Source organism: Heliangelus exortis, chromosome 6, assembly GCF_036169615.1.
Source record: "Heliangelus exortis chromosome 6, bHelExo1.hap1, whole genome shotgun sequence".
NCBI lineage: Eukaryota > Metazoa > Chordata > Aves > Apodiformes > Trochilidae > Heliangelus > Heliangelus exortis.
Window position 1 is genome coordinate 27,215,170 of NC_092427.1, and position 15,376 is coordinate 27,230,545.

Consider the following 15,376-nt stretch of genomic DNA (forward strand, 5'->3'; position numbering starts at 1 on the left):
GTTACCACCGAAGAGTTTATTAAATGGCTGAAAAAGACAGCTGGTCCCACCATCTGTTAAAAATTTTCAGGGGCCAAATGAAACAGGTTACACCTTTAGCCATGCCAAGTCTTCCAATACCCCCTCCCTCTCACAGCCTGTGGAGGGCTAATCTGAATTTCACGCTCTGATTTTGCTATTGCTAATGTCTGAGCTTCTTATGTGTGCTTCTTGTAGTTGCTTATATTGGTTCTCCAGCAGTAACAAAAGCTCCCTTCTCCTTTCAACCCAGCTCATTTGCAATCAACGGAATCCTGGGTCTGTAGTCTCCATTACAATAAGATACTGTACCTTGAAGGAAACCCACAGAGAACCTAATATCTGACTTTCTGGAGCAACAGAGAAAACCAGGGGTACATTTCTGTTGTTTTGCAGCCACTCTTCTATAAATGCTAATGGAAGTAATTCAGACGTGCCAACAAAGACAGAATCTGCAACACGCTGCAGGTGTGAGGGGGCTGAAACAAAAGGGATGCTAACCCTAATGGTATTTCTTGTCATTAACAATTCTTTGATGTTCATACTTGAGCCTCTCTTTTATCTTGTAGTTTTTTCAGCCATCTTTGTTAACATGCAGTGCAACTAAATCTTTTTTTCCCCCTAACCTTTAAAGACATCTGCAAAATGTTTATGCTAAGTTAGTTTCCATAGCATCTTTCTGTAACACAAGTCAAAGTAAAATGAGATAAAGCTTGTAAGGTTATTATTAAAACATCAGTAAGTTCCTATCATTAAGTGAAAGGAGCAGATCAATAAAAAGAAGCTCTTAATGTTACTTTAATAAGGATGAGTTTCTTGCAACAGGACTAGGGATTAACTTCAGTAACAGAAGTGGTGTTTGTAATACAGCAAGTTGGTTGATAGGAACTATTTTTTTTACTTGAACTAATTAAAAAAAGAATTGCAAATATCAGTAACTTCCTATATTAAAGAGCCTTTCACAATATACTATATCTAAGGACATTCTAATTTTCCAGAAGGGATTTCTCTACCACTAAGTGGGCAATGGCAGTCAGTCAAGGCACTGTAGGTGGAGTTTCTCCACATCCATCTGTCTTTCCACGACTTACAGATGGAAAAACGCTGTGTCTTTTAAAATGTTCAACTCAGTAGGATGACAGTGAAATGAAATGAACAATCAAAGCACAGAAGATGCCAGTCTGAACTACTGCACAGCACTACCAGCAGACCCAGTGCTTTGCTCTCATCCCATCGGTCATGTCCTGTTAGATCACATCCCATTTTATCACAGTCTGTTGCATTATTGTTTCAGCATGATGGAATGTTGAATGAGTAACATAACCAATCGATACCAATTTCCAATTGAAATTCAGCTGTAAATCTGCACTAAGAATGGTGGGGACTGTAATACAAGTTATCAAAACACACAGTTCTAAGAAGCCTTCCATTTTGTTTTACTTTCAAAACTTCATTTCTAAGAGACCAGTTTTAACTAATTAAATCTGTGTCTGCATTAAGCACAGTACTTATCTTTGAATTTGGATGTAAACTTCCCACCACACTAATCCTACGGAAAAAGATAAAGAGTGGATAGAGTCGTGCTTTTTTTTTTTTTACAGCTTGCTTTCATCCTGAGGCATAAAGGCAAACTAGGAACAGTGTAGTTAATGTACTGTCTTGTCCCAAGTTTCAGCTGTTCAGATGGACTCAGCTGCTATTCTTGTTTTTTCTACAACATTCAGCAGTCTTAGTAATGTGTATTGGAATTTGGAAACTTAAAATAGTATCTTAATTTCATAAAGTAATCGATAATCTAAATTATATTTCTTGTCACAGCAATGAGTAAGACACATTCCTTGGGTGACAGATACTACAAAACTAAGTTTCTGTTTCAAAGACTGTGCTATCTCAGGAAGAGCCATTCTGTCATAGAAGCCTTTATATAATCTCTTCTGTTGCGTTGTGTTAATTTGTTGCTTTTAACACAGAGCAGCAGCTAGAGCCAAAAATATTTAATAAACCATGTCACACAATTTTGTCTAAGTACCTCCTCTGCATCCTTCTCCCTTTGCTGGAGGTTGCACCTCCACATTGTCATGTCCCAGCTACAGAGCAATGCCATACTCCAGCACCCTGCTTTCAGAGGATTCCTTCCCCATCCTGGCCTCACCCATCCCCACCAATGCATTACACAGCATGGCACACAAGTTCTGCTCTTCCAGTTTTAGATAGATCTTCATCAGAGAGTTGCCACAATCAGCAGAAAACTTTTGGAAATGTCCCTGAGAGGCCTCCCTCCTCCCTAGCACTGTACTCCAGCTCAATGGACTGCACCTGGTGATATGACTGCCACCAAGAAATCAAGATGAGGCTTTCAAGCCTACTTTTCACTGGTGATGGGTCAGCAACTGGGACTTGGGTCTTTTGAAGAAAAATGCAAACATGTTGATCTACCTAGGTCCCATCTGCATTTGCCAACGATTTTATGAAACACTATTTAAATTATTGAAAAAAATAATCTCTGCAATTTAAAAAAAAAATTGGCCTGCCAAACAAAAGCAAGGAATTTAATCTACTACTGGCCTAATCAATAATATGTAATCTGGCTTCTGGAAACATTACTCCAGGATGTGTTTTTCACTTATCTGCTCCTATGTCCTCTAGCATCATAGCACATGACTAGGACAATAAATACTCCCATGACAACATAATGTGTATTTACTGTTCTGACTGATACTGGATTTATACATATAATAAAATAATTTCCAATAATTCTTGAGGGATCCATTAAGACAAGTCAGGGCACCAGCCTGTGTTTAAAGACACAGCACACCAGCATTAGGAACTGTCAGCCTCCTCCCTTGCCAGTTCCACAAAGGAGGCACAAAGCCTCTCCCTGCATTTGGTATCCTTTAGCTCCAGCCCAGAGAACTGCTCCCTGGCCTGTGGTTTTCACAGCATCCTGAGCCACTAATGTCAGTCAGGGAGTTGTGCTCTGCTGTCAAGCAGAAATACCTTCTGTTAACTAAGCAGCCTGCTACAGTCCCTCTCAGGGTGAACAGGGTTAAAGAAAAGGCCCATTACCAACATGCATTTCTAGTGTTAATCACAAAATTGACACATTTTCTTATATTTTGTTATTAGAGTTAATAAGGATAACTGTATCACATGCCATGTATCGTGCATGTATTTGTACTAAAACTACTGACCTGTTTCTTCTAGGATGATCTGTTTGTGTAATATTGCTTAATTTTAAACTGTATGTACTATCTGTGCTTAGTTAACCAGAAAACACTTCAAAATGCCACAGCTTGCATCTCATTCTATTTTGAAGAGGAAAAAAGAAAAAAAAAAAAGGAGTAAGATTATGGTAGATGTCAGTTATTTACCTCATTGCTAGTTACTTTACAATAAAAAGAGGGAAATAAATTATTCAATTACAGTTTGTTTTTTAATAAATACAAGATTTTTAAATTGGGAATTAAATCCCATTTTACATATATTTCAATTTGTCATAAAATAGCTAGAGCTACTACCTAGACATTTTAACCTCTAGCCATTTGCTCCCACTGCAAAACTATTAATCCCTTCATGAAATCCCATAACTTTTTCTCCAAATTACATATTTCCCTATGTTCACTGAAGAAGAAACTCAGCAACAGACCCAAGTTCTGAAATGTGCAGTTTGGTTGTTTGTCCTCATACATGAAATTAAGCCAAGATCAGTCAATACTGAAAAGAGACCTTGTGTATTAAAACTGCAGGCTTGAGGCATATGTGTATTGCACTAGCAGAGAAAACCACATAGGGAGGGGTATGAAACTCATCCTGTTTTCCTTCTGTTTATTGAGTTCAATATCAAATAAGAACAGACCTAAAGCCACTACCTATCTTCAGTTTCTTATTTACTTGGCATTTTTAAGATGTCCTGTATTTAAAAACATACCTGTTTTGCATGATTATAGAAGATACAAATAAAAAAAAGTTTCTTTGCAATAACGGATGTGGATTGTGACAATGATGGTTTGAGATTATCCAGTCAGGACTATCTTTAAATAAAAGCAAAACAAAAGCTGAAAGGATCCAAATAGAGAAAATAACAACACTAGGAGATTCCTTACAAATCTTTCTGGTGAGCAATCATTTATGTTGCACAGGAGGTATGTAAAAAGTAGTAAAAAGAAACTGAAAGGGTAGGTCCCTTTTACCGTCGGACAGCACAAGTCAGAAGGTCTCCAGCTCAACTAAAAAGGACCATGTTTAAATACATTTATTTTGTTTAAAACTGAAACTAAAAAAATCTACTTTGTGTTTGTGTGTATGTGCTGTACAGTGCTTAGTACCACTGTGTACCAGAAGTCAGGTACTTACTGGAATTAAACCAAAATGAGACAATTGCTTAGAGGCATAAACATTCAGTTATATTGTAATAAACCACAGTAAAATACCATATTACTACAATGATATAGGCATTATGTTAATATCAGCAACTATACTAAATGCCATAAGATAATCAGTATTAGGAAGAAATACTTCCTACTATTAGGAAGAAATCTTGCTTCCAGTAAGATGACTTTGTATTCATGCAGAGTGGGTTACTTTCTGTACCTACCACTGAAAAATCAGACCTAAATTGATTTTCCTTTTGGAAACAAGACAAAGTTTTAGCTTTTCATTATTTATAGCCGTATTTTATAAGTTTCTAAGTAACAACTCCTTGGATAGCCTGACAGGGTCCACGGTGCACAAAAGCCCTTTCCACTACTCTTACAGTGTATGGCTGCTGGAGGTCACAGTGGAGGCAAATTTAAGATGGCTGCAATTTACTTTTGTTCTAAGGTCCCTTTATGTTACTAAAGTGATGTAAATATTTAAGTGAGAAGCGTGTATAAAATTACCAAATGAAAGGGGCTAATCTCCAAAAGCTCCCTGCCCAATTTTTGTTGTTACAGAGAGGTTTTTAAGCTGCCATAACTGAAGGGTAGAACTGAGGTTCTCCTCAGCAAGAACCAGTTTCTAGTGCCATGAAGGTCTACAGAAGAAATCTATTAAAAGCCCTTGTTGAGCTTCATCCTTTCCTTTCCCATCTGCTGAAAAGTGCTTAATACATTACACATTGTATAAGAAATGTTCCTCTTCCTAACAGAAATCAAACTCTTTACTTCTATACAATATTAAGAACAGGATATAGTGTGAGCTATTAAGTAAAATACAATAATATTTCAGGATAATATATGCAAAAAAAAAAAAAAAAAAAAAAAAAGAAAAAATCAGAACAATGCTTCAATGATATCAAAACCAAATGAGAAAATATAAGCAATTCACATTGATGTGCTCCCACTGACCATGGTCACCACATTGACCTGTCTCCCATGCTACTTTTCCATGCACAAATCAATCAAACAATCACATCTATCAATGTGGGAACAGAAGTTCAACTCTTTGGCCAGTTCTAGTATGACTGCCTGGCTCTACAGCAAGCTGAGGATATGGCATACAATAATCTAAAAGCATATATGGACTCTAAAATGAGGATGAGAGAAGGTCACCCCAGGGGGGTTATCTGGTGAGAATAAAAAAAGATTAAAAAAAAAAAAAATCAAAAAACAAATTAGGAAAGAGCAGTAAGTTATGAAATAATAAAATGCACAGACCAGCTTTGTGCACCTTTTTTAGGCCAAAGTAGCAAGAATTACAATTCATTATTCATTGCTAGTAACTTCAGCATAAAATACTCGTGACATTAAACTATTTTTCAAAATTATAAATACAACAAGGAAAATACTGCATTTTGCCCTTTCAATGCAATTAAAGGCTGTTTAAAATCTCTTTGAAGTCCGGTTCTGATGGCTGAGATTGATACAAGCTTAACAATAGGGAAAAAAAAAAAAAAAAAAAAGAAACCTAAGGAATGTACTTAGGGAGTGTTTGCATTTTGCTTGTGCTTTGCTATTTAATGTTCTGAAGCTGCTCTTGTTAACTCAGGCTCCCATTCAGCAAAGCACTTAACCATGTGAAATTTCATTTATTTCAGTGGGAGTGAGGCTTTGGCTTAAGTGTTTCACTGAACTATATATTATTTTTCACTCCTTTATGAAATTAATAGAACTACTCAGAATAATGTGTTACTCAAGGTAAATTGCTGTTTTTCAGTCAGGTGACATAATACCTAGCTGGAAGCCTCACAACCTTAATGAAAAGACAGGTTAACTGTGCATACTAATGCTGTGAATTGCAAGAATAATCAAACTTTATTTTCCCAAACAGTTTTCAAAAAGGAATGGTGAAGTCACAAAGCATCGATATTGCTAGAAATCCACGTGATCTATGCCAGTCTAAGAATAGAATAACTAACTTCACTCTTTTAAAATAATGAAGAATTTATATATTGCACAGGAGAAGAAAAGCTGTATGTTATTTTTTTATGAGGTATCATAACAAGTCCCATTCTTGCTACATTTTCACAAAATCTAAAGAAACTGATCTGCACACACGTATTCATATCAATTGCCATTCATATGTGCACTGCATCTTCTAATATCATTAATTCATCTGCAGCTACTCACCAGTTCTCTGTTAAAGGAGTCCCTAAATTTTAAGGGCTCTAAAGTCCACACCCAAAAATAGAGCAGAGGAGAATGAGAAGTAAACCAAAGGACTTTGGTCTCTGACAGGATTTTAATACTTCTTGACTGAGGGATTGTTCTTCCTGGAACAGCTGAATCCTCTCATCCTCATCTGCCTCACCTGACTTAATTTCTGTGTTTATTAGGAGAGACAAAGCTTTTGCTGAACTATCTATTTCATTAGCCTTTCTCCTTTTAACCTATTCTGGTTTAGGCATGCCCTGACTGCGCTCAGGTCTTATTTCTTATGACATCTTTCCTTGTCCTGTAGTCAAAAAAGATGGTGTCAGTAAACCTTGATCGTAAGAAATTCTGTAGCTTAAGGAACAGGTGTCAACACCACCTCCACGAGGATGAAGGTTTGCTAGTGCAGATCAGGGTAAACCTATTGGAGGGGAGATAAAAACAAGCATCATAGCATGGTTTCTCAAGAAAAATAAAAAAAAAAAAAAAAGAAAAAAAAAAAAAGAGCAAATTTGTAATGCGGTACACACATGAACGTTTTATTTCCAGAAGTCTTTGACAAGAGCTTGTACAGAAAAGAAGCAAAGAATTGTTACAGATCAAAACTGTGGCTCAGAAACAGAGCAAGATGAAATAGCTTCTGTCACAGAAACAGTTACCAGCAAAGCAGCTCGGTGTTTCATAAAGAGTTGCATATTGTTTCATCAAGGATTTGGGAAAGAAGTAAGAAACAAGCCGAAAAATTTGCAGGTGACATTTTTTTTTTACTGCTGCATAAAAGAAGGCTGTGGAAAGGCAGGAATCACTGGAGCACAGAGATACAGGTTAAGGAAGAAATTACATACTTGCGTGGGTAACAAGAATAATGAGTATGATGATGGTTTTGGTCACAAGGGCTATATGAAGCATTGTGTGAAACGTTAGCTGTAAAACTGTTTTGTTTCTCATACTTGAAACAATTCTTCAAGCTGAACTTATGGTAAACTAATACTTTGTCAGAAAAAATTTTACAAGATAAATTGAGACACAATTGTTATTTTAGATAATTTTACTGCATACATTTTTGTCGTGTTAAAAGCCACACACAGTCCAGGAAGTTATAAAGGATAATGTTTAATACCAATCTGATGAAATACAAAACATTTTCACTATGACCCCAAGATCTCTACAGAGATCTTTTAATCCAGTTCAGCTCCTTGATCTTTTTCAGTCATCTCTACCAGCAGTTGTGCCAGCACAACAGAAGGGATGGCACAGGGTGGGAACAGCAGCCAGGGGAGCAGGGAAGAAGGGGTCAGCACTGTGTAACTTGCTGCTAAACAAAAGTGTCTGCTACCAATATCAACACATTCAGGTAGTGCTGCTCACCTTTACTGCAAGTTGCTTATAGAAATACACTAAATGGGACATTTTATAGCTGCAAACCCAGGTCTAAATCAGTGAATGTTACTAGCTGAAAATGTAATTTTAATTCTATAGACACACATGTACAAAGGTAATTGGAAGAAATTACAAGCATGAAAATACTCTTAGCAGTACTAGTCAATAGAGTAAGTGAGGTTCAGCTTTGAGCAAAAGACACACCTCTTGAAGAAGGAGGAGATGGGGAGTTGAGAAAGCTGTTATCTTCAGGCATGAATTCAACAGCTGACAATGACTTGTAATACTCATCTTCTCTGTCAAGCACTTTGATTTGGCTTGAAGGAAAACAAACAACATTCATTAAGTTAAAAATTTAATTCTGTCATTATCTTCAGAAATAGAAATTCACTACCAATGTGAAAATGAAGAGGGACAGTACAAAAAAGGAAAAAAAAGATCGGATGATTTGATGAGAAAGATTACACATCCGAAAGTGTTCACTTTGCCATTGCCTTTTTATGGTTATACTCTGGATGGTTCTCAGGACCAATGGAATGCAACACACTCTTTCAGTTTGTGTGTACAGAATATTTGTATCAAACAGGTATTTCATTTAAGCAATGTGGCTTTTTGGTCTGTATATGTTCTACAAGTACAGCTGATGACACACTATGAATATGAGCTACACATGACCAGTCAGTGAAAAATTTTGGCAATTGTATAGTAGCCAGCCTGGCTTTTGTAAATTGTTTTCAGTAATTTCTACCTATTGCCAGGCAGTAACTGCTCATGTGACACTGAGAACTGACTCAGTTCAGTGGGGAAGGAGAGACCCCCTTTTGGGCAGAGTGGCCTCTCTGTCACCTCTTAAAAAGTTCTTCAGCCCTCCCCCAGGAGGGGGGAGCCAATTGTGAGTGTGCTGCTGCAAACTGGCACAGCTTCTGTCTTTGCTCTAGGTCAGAGAACTCCAGTTTCAACACCTTTAATATGGCACCTTCCAATAGTGCTAAATGCACTTAAAGACATGAAGAAAGCTTTTTTTTTTTTTTTTTCAGTAGTACTCAGAGAGAGCTGGGGAGCATATTTTGTAAGAATTAGTTCTAGTGTCTGCAGACAGCAGTATATACAAGTTTTACATTTGCTTCTGCAGAAAATGTCCAAAGTCAATGCACAGAAATATGTTAATTGTTTATTTTTAGAAACCTCTCTAGAAAGTTTTGCATATTCTGTAATATCACAAAGGACTTCTTCTGTTTACTGTTGCTTAGAACTAAGAAGATAGATATTTACCCAAGTTTTCTTGGCTTCCTCTTGCTCCCTTGATATTCTAGAGTTCCCTGTGGAGAGGGCCAAGAACACACAGTCAAAGCAAAGCAGCAAGTCGTTAATTTTTAATTCAAAGTGATTTTGTGTTGAATGCAAGCAGATGCTGATAATATCAGAAGTCACAGCATAATTTTTTTGATCAAAGGGCTCAAGTGAGCCTGATGAAGCATGCATCTTGCTCGTCTTTGATAAACCACATCAATTATTCACCGTGAAGGCAGACATCCTGACATGAAAGCAACAGATAAAGAGCATAAGCACATGTTCAAGACGAGAGCAGAAGAACGTGGGGGTGGGGCTGGAGGGGCTGAAACAGGTATTAATAACGGAATTATTAACTGGAAACAAAGCCAGTAAAACAGCTTTATTGCCACTTTGAACTCACATTTAACTGGTTATAGTACATGTTGTCCTCAGGGCTATTCAGCATTTTGGGCTGCTGACATCGTCGACGAGGTGTTCTCAGCTTCTGTTCAAGACAGTTTTCTGAACCTAGAGTAAGATAACACCATTTAGTTTTAAGCTGTGCCAGGTGCTGTGAGTGTCTTTAGTGTATTTTAAGGAGTCTTTTCTTCTGTCCTGTTTGGTCCTGGATTTAGTACCAAGTCTGTCCTATCCAAAATAAGCACACAGAAACTTGGAGATCTTGGAGATATTTTTTTTTCTCTTTTGAAACTCAGTTCAAACACAAGTTTTTAAGCAGAACTTCATTTTTATTTTTATAACATTTTTTGATTCTTCTATATGACTATATCACGCAGCTCCTTATTCCTTTCATACTTTATCTTAGTATCTTCTGTTATCTAAGCAGGAAATTAGGTATATTGTGACTAGCTAGGGATATATCATTCAGCAGCAGCAGAACCATTTTTTCTACAGTAGGCAGTAATAAATGCCTTTGACTGATGGGACTTAGTCTATTATCATCTTTTTTATTATATAAAAAAGCTACATTCTTGACATGGACCTCTGTTTAATCAAAGTAATTGGACAGGTTTGGAATTATGCTTCCTTAATATAATTTGTCAAGTAACAGTTAAGTAACAGTTGCTTAAAGTCATCTGGAAAACAGAATTTAAAGATGAAGGAAGTATTTCAGAAGGGGAGGATTCTGAAGAGAAATATTTTTTATTAAGGGAAAAAGATATTATGGTGTGTTGTACACTATTTTATCAGGTGTTTTCTGTCGCATGTTCTTGACATTATCAGAACAACTATATTCAGGATAAATAAGAATCACTAAATTACCAGAAGACACTGTGGAGGGTAAGGAAAGGTCATTTGTTTCCAAATAATTCTCCCAAAGCCTTTTACTTTTCTGATACTTTCCTGTTAAAAACTATTTTAGTACAAATACAAAGAGTTTTTGGTGGCATTTAAGGAAAAATACACTTGATTGCCTTCCATACTGCATGGGAACATTGCTCTGATACAAGCACAAAGTTCAAGCAGGACCTGACTTCCTTTAAAGACTTTAAAACTGAAGTCAATATGGCTTGTGTGGATGCAGGGCTCTGATCTCACAAATCCATTTGTAAGATCTGTCCTTAAGAAGCAGGTAATGTTACCAAGGAGGCTTATTATACACCTAGGTTTACAGTCTGCAACTTTTGCACTTTTCTGCAACTACCGGGTGAGGTAGAGGAGATGTTGAACTTTGGCCTTTTCAGCCAAATGACTGTTCTGGGGGATTTTCTCTCTTTCACTGTCTTTCTCCCTCTCCACAGTGAAACCTGAAAGATATTAGTTTGCAGTGTGGGACTGCAAAGTCTGTGTGGGAGGGGAGCACTTGTTTCCTGCCAACCACCATGTTCCCTCAAGCCACCTGGGAGGGATGGTGGCTCAAATGGCTGCTGAGGGTGGCCTGAGCCAGTGAACTGACTGCAGAGCTGGGTCTAAAATTAAAAAACAATTTTATAGAGCAAGGTTACATTTCTCCAGCAATACAAAATTGTTTTTAAATGGTACACCCATTCTGCTTGCTAATTTAATACCCAAGGCTTCAGTTCTTTATCCTTTCAAATTAAGTCAGCCTTTCTATTTTTCCTAAAGAGACTGTGATGGATGAGGCTGAATGTTTGCTATTTACCTGTCATTGTACATAAACAGACAAAGCAGAGGCTTTTCCAGAAAACATTTCTGGGGAAATTTGGTGCACAAGTAATATCTGTGGTTTTGGAGAGCTTTTCTCTAATATTTATATAGGACATAGGTGCATTTTTTTTTCTCCCTGAGGTCTCTGAAAGTTCTTTAGACAACCTGTCATAACTCCATTCTACTCTCTCTCTGTTAGCTCTTAAAGTTACTCAAACTGATCTTAGAGCTTTCTCTGTCTTGGGACAACAGGGTCTGCAATTTTTGCAAGCAGTGTTTTCATTTGCAAAGCCACTAGGAGTTCCTTTTTACAACAATATGGTTCTCCAATACCTGTCCACAAATACTTCTTTTTCATTCTATCAGGAGGCTGGTACGAATAAAGACTCAGGTCCTCACAGTTCTTCATCATTTCATATACTTCTCTGGAGCTTGCCAGAAGTAAAACCAGAGCATGCAAATATTTAGAAATTTTTAAACAGGATGATAATATGATAGGATATTCTTTTTTTCTTTCCCTCAAATGTTGTTGTGGCCTTCAAGTTATTTTTACAAAAGCCCCTCATGTATAGCCTTTGTTTCAAAAATGTCTTTTACGAATGAAGATTCTGAGATGGTGATATTTTGCTCTAGCTTTTTATCCCCACACTTAATTATTTCTGTGTATTCTATGGGTGGTCTGCAGCTAGTGTCCTCCAAAGGAAATACTCTTTCAGAGGGCCCATTTGTCATAGTGTTTAGTAGCATACTACACGAACAGTACAAAATCTGGTAACGTTTATCATGAACTACCATATCTGGAGAAAAGGGTATTAACATGTGCTAAACACCCAGCAGCTGAACAGGCATTTGAAATGCTGCTAAAATATTGTGATTCAATGACAGAAAAAGCCACCAATAAGAAAAAAGTCCCTTTCACTTCAATAGCAATAGCAGCAGCACCTGTATCATTGACAGGGTATCATCTATACTGTACTGAAATTGGGCCAGGTATCTCTGGCACATCCAGGCTCCTGAGTCTGATACAAATTTAGAAACCAGATGAAAAAGTGAACAGATTTCTTTCAGGTTATCTTTCAGCATCATTTTCTAAGTAAAAGATCTACAACTCTATTTTGTCTGGAAGAAAACTTTTTATTTGTAATACTGAGAGCAGAAATTCTGTACGTTAGCATTTCTTAATGGATAAATTCCTTATTGCAGTGCAGAAATAATACAGAGCAGGCAAAATGCCTTCTGCTGAGTGCACAATGTCCACTGATCTAGCAAGTGTAGGATAGCTGAGATTCTGGACATCCTCCTCCTTCCCTCACTGGAACCCAGAGGGGCTGATACACATGGGTGAGCAAGCTCCTGTGGATCCTTCCCTAAAGCTGCCACAAAATTGGCATTGCTTACAGTGAAGGGAATTAGAAATTGGGAAATGGGTAAATCTGTTGGGAGTATGAAGCGCTTATAAGTAAACAAATGGGGTTTCTGTTTCTCATCTATTATCACTATTGGTTATCCTTTTTATTTCTCTGGTAGGTAAGAGGCCAAGCCAATAGACCAGGAGCTTGCAGTGCTCAGACAGATTAAAAGGATGTGTTTTCAACTAATTGAGAAGTCAAAAATTCAGGGTACACTTTTTCAGAACTGGGAACTCCATAACTGGAAAGCAGTGTTTCCAGGGAAGACTTGGGAAAGCCCATCATCACAGATTTAGCTGAATATGAAGCAGACAGGGTGCAAAGCAGAGGACTATCCAACAGAAATAGGAAAACAGTTTTATTGTTCAGTGCACAATTATTTTAAAGGGGGTGCTGTAAACTGCACAATGTTTTGAGAACAAGAACAATCTGAAATCTGGAAAACCTGCCATATAGTGAGGAATGGGAAACAGATTGTTCTATTTCATTTTTTTAAAAAGAACATTAAAAGATTATTTGAAACGAGTTTAAACCCCTGTGTAGAAGGTGAAGGCATTTTCACCTGCAGAAACACAAGTCTGAATTGTCTAATGGTCAGAAGTGGAAGAAAATTTTCAAACAGAAGCATAGCACAGAGTGAAGGCAATCAGTTGAGAGAAAAATAATTAACATTATGACAGAAACTCAGGTTGAGGTTGGAAACCTTTAGAAAAGGTATGTTTTGACTCAAGCTAAGTTTAAAAACTATTCAAGATACAACACAGATCACTTTTACCTTAATATGAATTAACTACTCTAATGTTACTTTTATAACAAGTCTCAATCTGCAGAAGATTTTGTATCGGTTTTTTGATTATAGGATATACTTTCACCTCTGAATTTCCATGTGTTTCTTCTTTGCTTTCTTATGGCTGCAATTGAAGTACTTTTCTTCAATTAGCCATCACATTCATCATACTGACACTTTTTATGACATCTCTTAGCTTGGAGATGATTAGCACATTTCATATGCCATAGCTTATTTAGATGATTTTTCTGTTTAAAAATCTATCCTTTCCCTAAGCTGCAAAGGACTCTTTCAGAAATGCACAAACTGCCAGACAGTAAGATTTAACAAAAGACTTTAAAATGCTCTTTAGCACTGATGCAAGGACTTTTGCATCTTGAATTTGGGTCCTAACCATTAATTTCAAAAGAGTACCTGCAAAAATGTATTTTTCTAATGAATTCCCATGAGGCAGATCACTTCATCTGATATCCAGTGAAGATCTTCATCTCAGATGTCCTGTTTGTTGTGCTTATCTTGGTATTGAAAACTGTGGATAGGCACTGGGAACACTCTTCAGAGGGACTCAGAATCATTAGATTTTGCTCTCTGAATTGATACTGGGGTCTTCATAAACCGGTCATGACTAAACCCTTGCTTCAAAAACCCCTTGTTGCTGATAACCTTGCCAAACATTGCTTATTTTTCCTATATGGAGAATTCTGCAAAGAAAATGATGAGGCAGCTACAACTGCATTTGGAACTTGTAAAATCCACTTATGCGAATCAGATTGTTTCAAGGTTGGTGCAGCACAGAGGGGGCCCTAAACTCTGGATGACATCTTACTTTGAGCAAGGAATGCACAGAAGGTTCTTTGCCAGTGTGTTAGTACCACAAAGCAGGCTGCATCACAGGGACTCCATCCACTACAACACCTATTGAAGAGTGGAGCTGAGCACTTTCATTTTCCCTTCTGAAGCCCTCTGCCCAAATCAGGTTTGGAAGAGGTTAGTCTTGTCTCCTTTTCTGTTCTAGGTGAACAGAAACCTATTATTGCAGGAAGGGCAGTCCTTCTCTAATTACTAGAGATGGGGAGATTCGGAGTACTAGAAGCAGCAGCCTGGTAAAGGAAAGGTAATGGGGCCATTTAGGGGATCATGTATATTATTAACAGCATAAGCAAATAAAGTAAATAAATCAGTATGACCAAGAAAAATAGTTAATCATGTGGCTGATTTCCAATCTATAATATCAGATGAAACATGAAAGTGCAACCCTTAATTATAAGCAAATATTAGCACAGACTCATGGGATCTCATCATAACATCTCAAGGTCTACATTCATGAAAATTTAAGCAATGTTTAAAATCATGTTAATTTGTTCTTTGTTTGTTTCTTTTCCTGCCAGTCTAATTTATTCCAAAAGACTTTGGTTCTCAAGCCTGGATATATTGATCATGCCTATGTAAAGCATTGTTATAGCCTGGGGAGAAGACTTTTGTGGAAAAACTTGTCTTTGTTCTCCTTTGATAATTTATATGTATTTTGATGTTTTCAAGCTTTTCAAATTTTGAATCATTTTTCAAGGCAGCAAGTTAGCTTCACTTTCTCTCTTGAAGTCTCGGGCAAATGCAGAAATGCCCTCACAGTGATAATGCACATCCTCCTCCTGGACTGGATGCTAAGTGGATAATTATGTGCAGCATGTTGATTTCAAGGAACAGCTACATTTTCTTCTGTGCCATACAAGCCTGTACAAGCAGAGGACTCAAGGGGCCAGTGATTCTTGTCCCACTCATATCAGTGTTAAATGGTAGCATTTGAATGT

General features: G+C 37.2%; 1 protein-coding gene across 1 annotated transcript in view; it reads right to left on the reverse strand.

Moving 5' to 3' along the window:
* Positions 1-7,101: 7,101 nt before the first annotated feature.
* The window catches only part of MYO3B (myosin IIIB), a 183,510-nt gene continuing 175,235 nt past the window's right edge, over positions 7,102-15,376 (reverse strand). The window contains exons 34-36 of the mRNA XM_071747394.1: positions 9,664-9,770; positions 9,243-9,289; positions 7,102-8,287 (exon numbers count right to left, since the gene is read on the reverse strand). Coding sequence (XP_071603495.1) covers positions 8,152-8,287; positions 9,243-9,289; positions 9,664-9,770 — 290 coding nt within the window. The 3' untranslated portion in view covers positions 7,102-8,151. The remainder of the gene's footprint in view (positions 8,288-9,242; positions 9,290-9,663; positions 9,771-15,376) is intronic.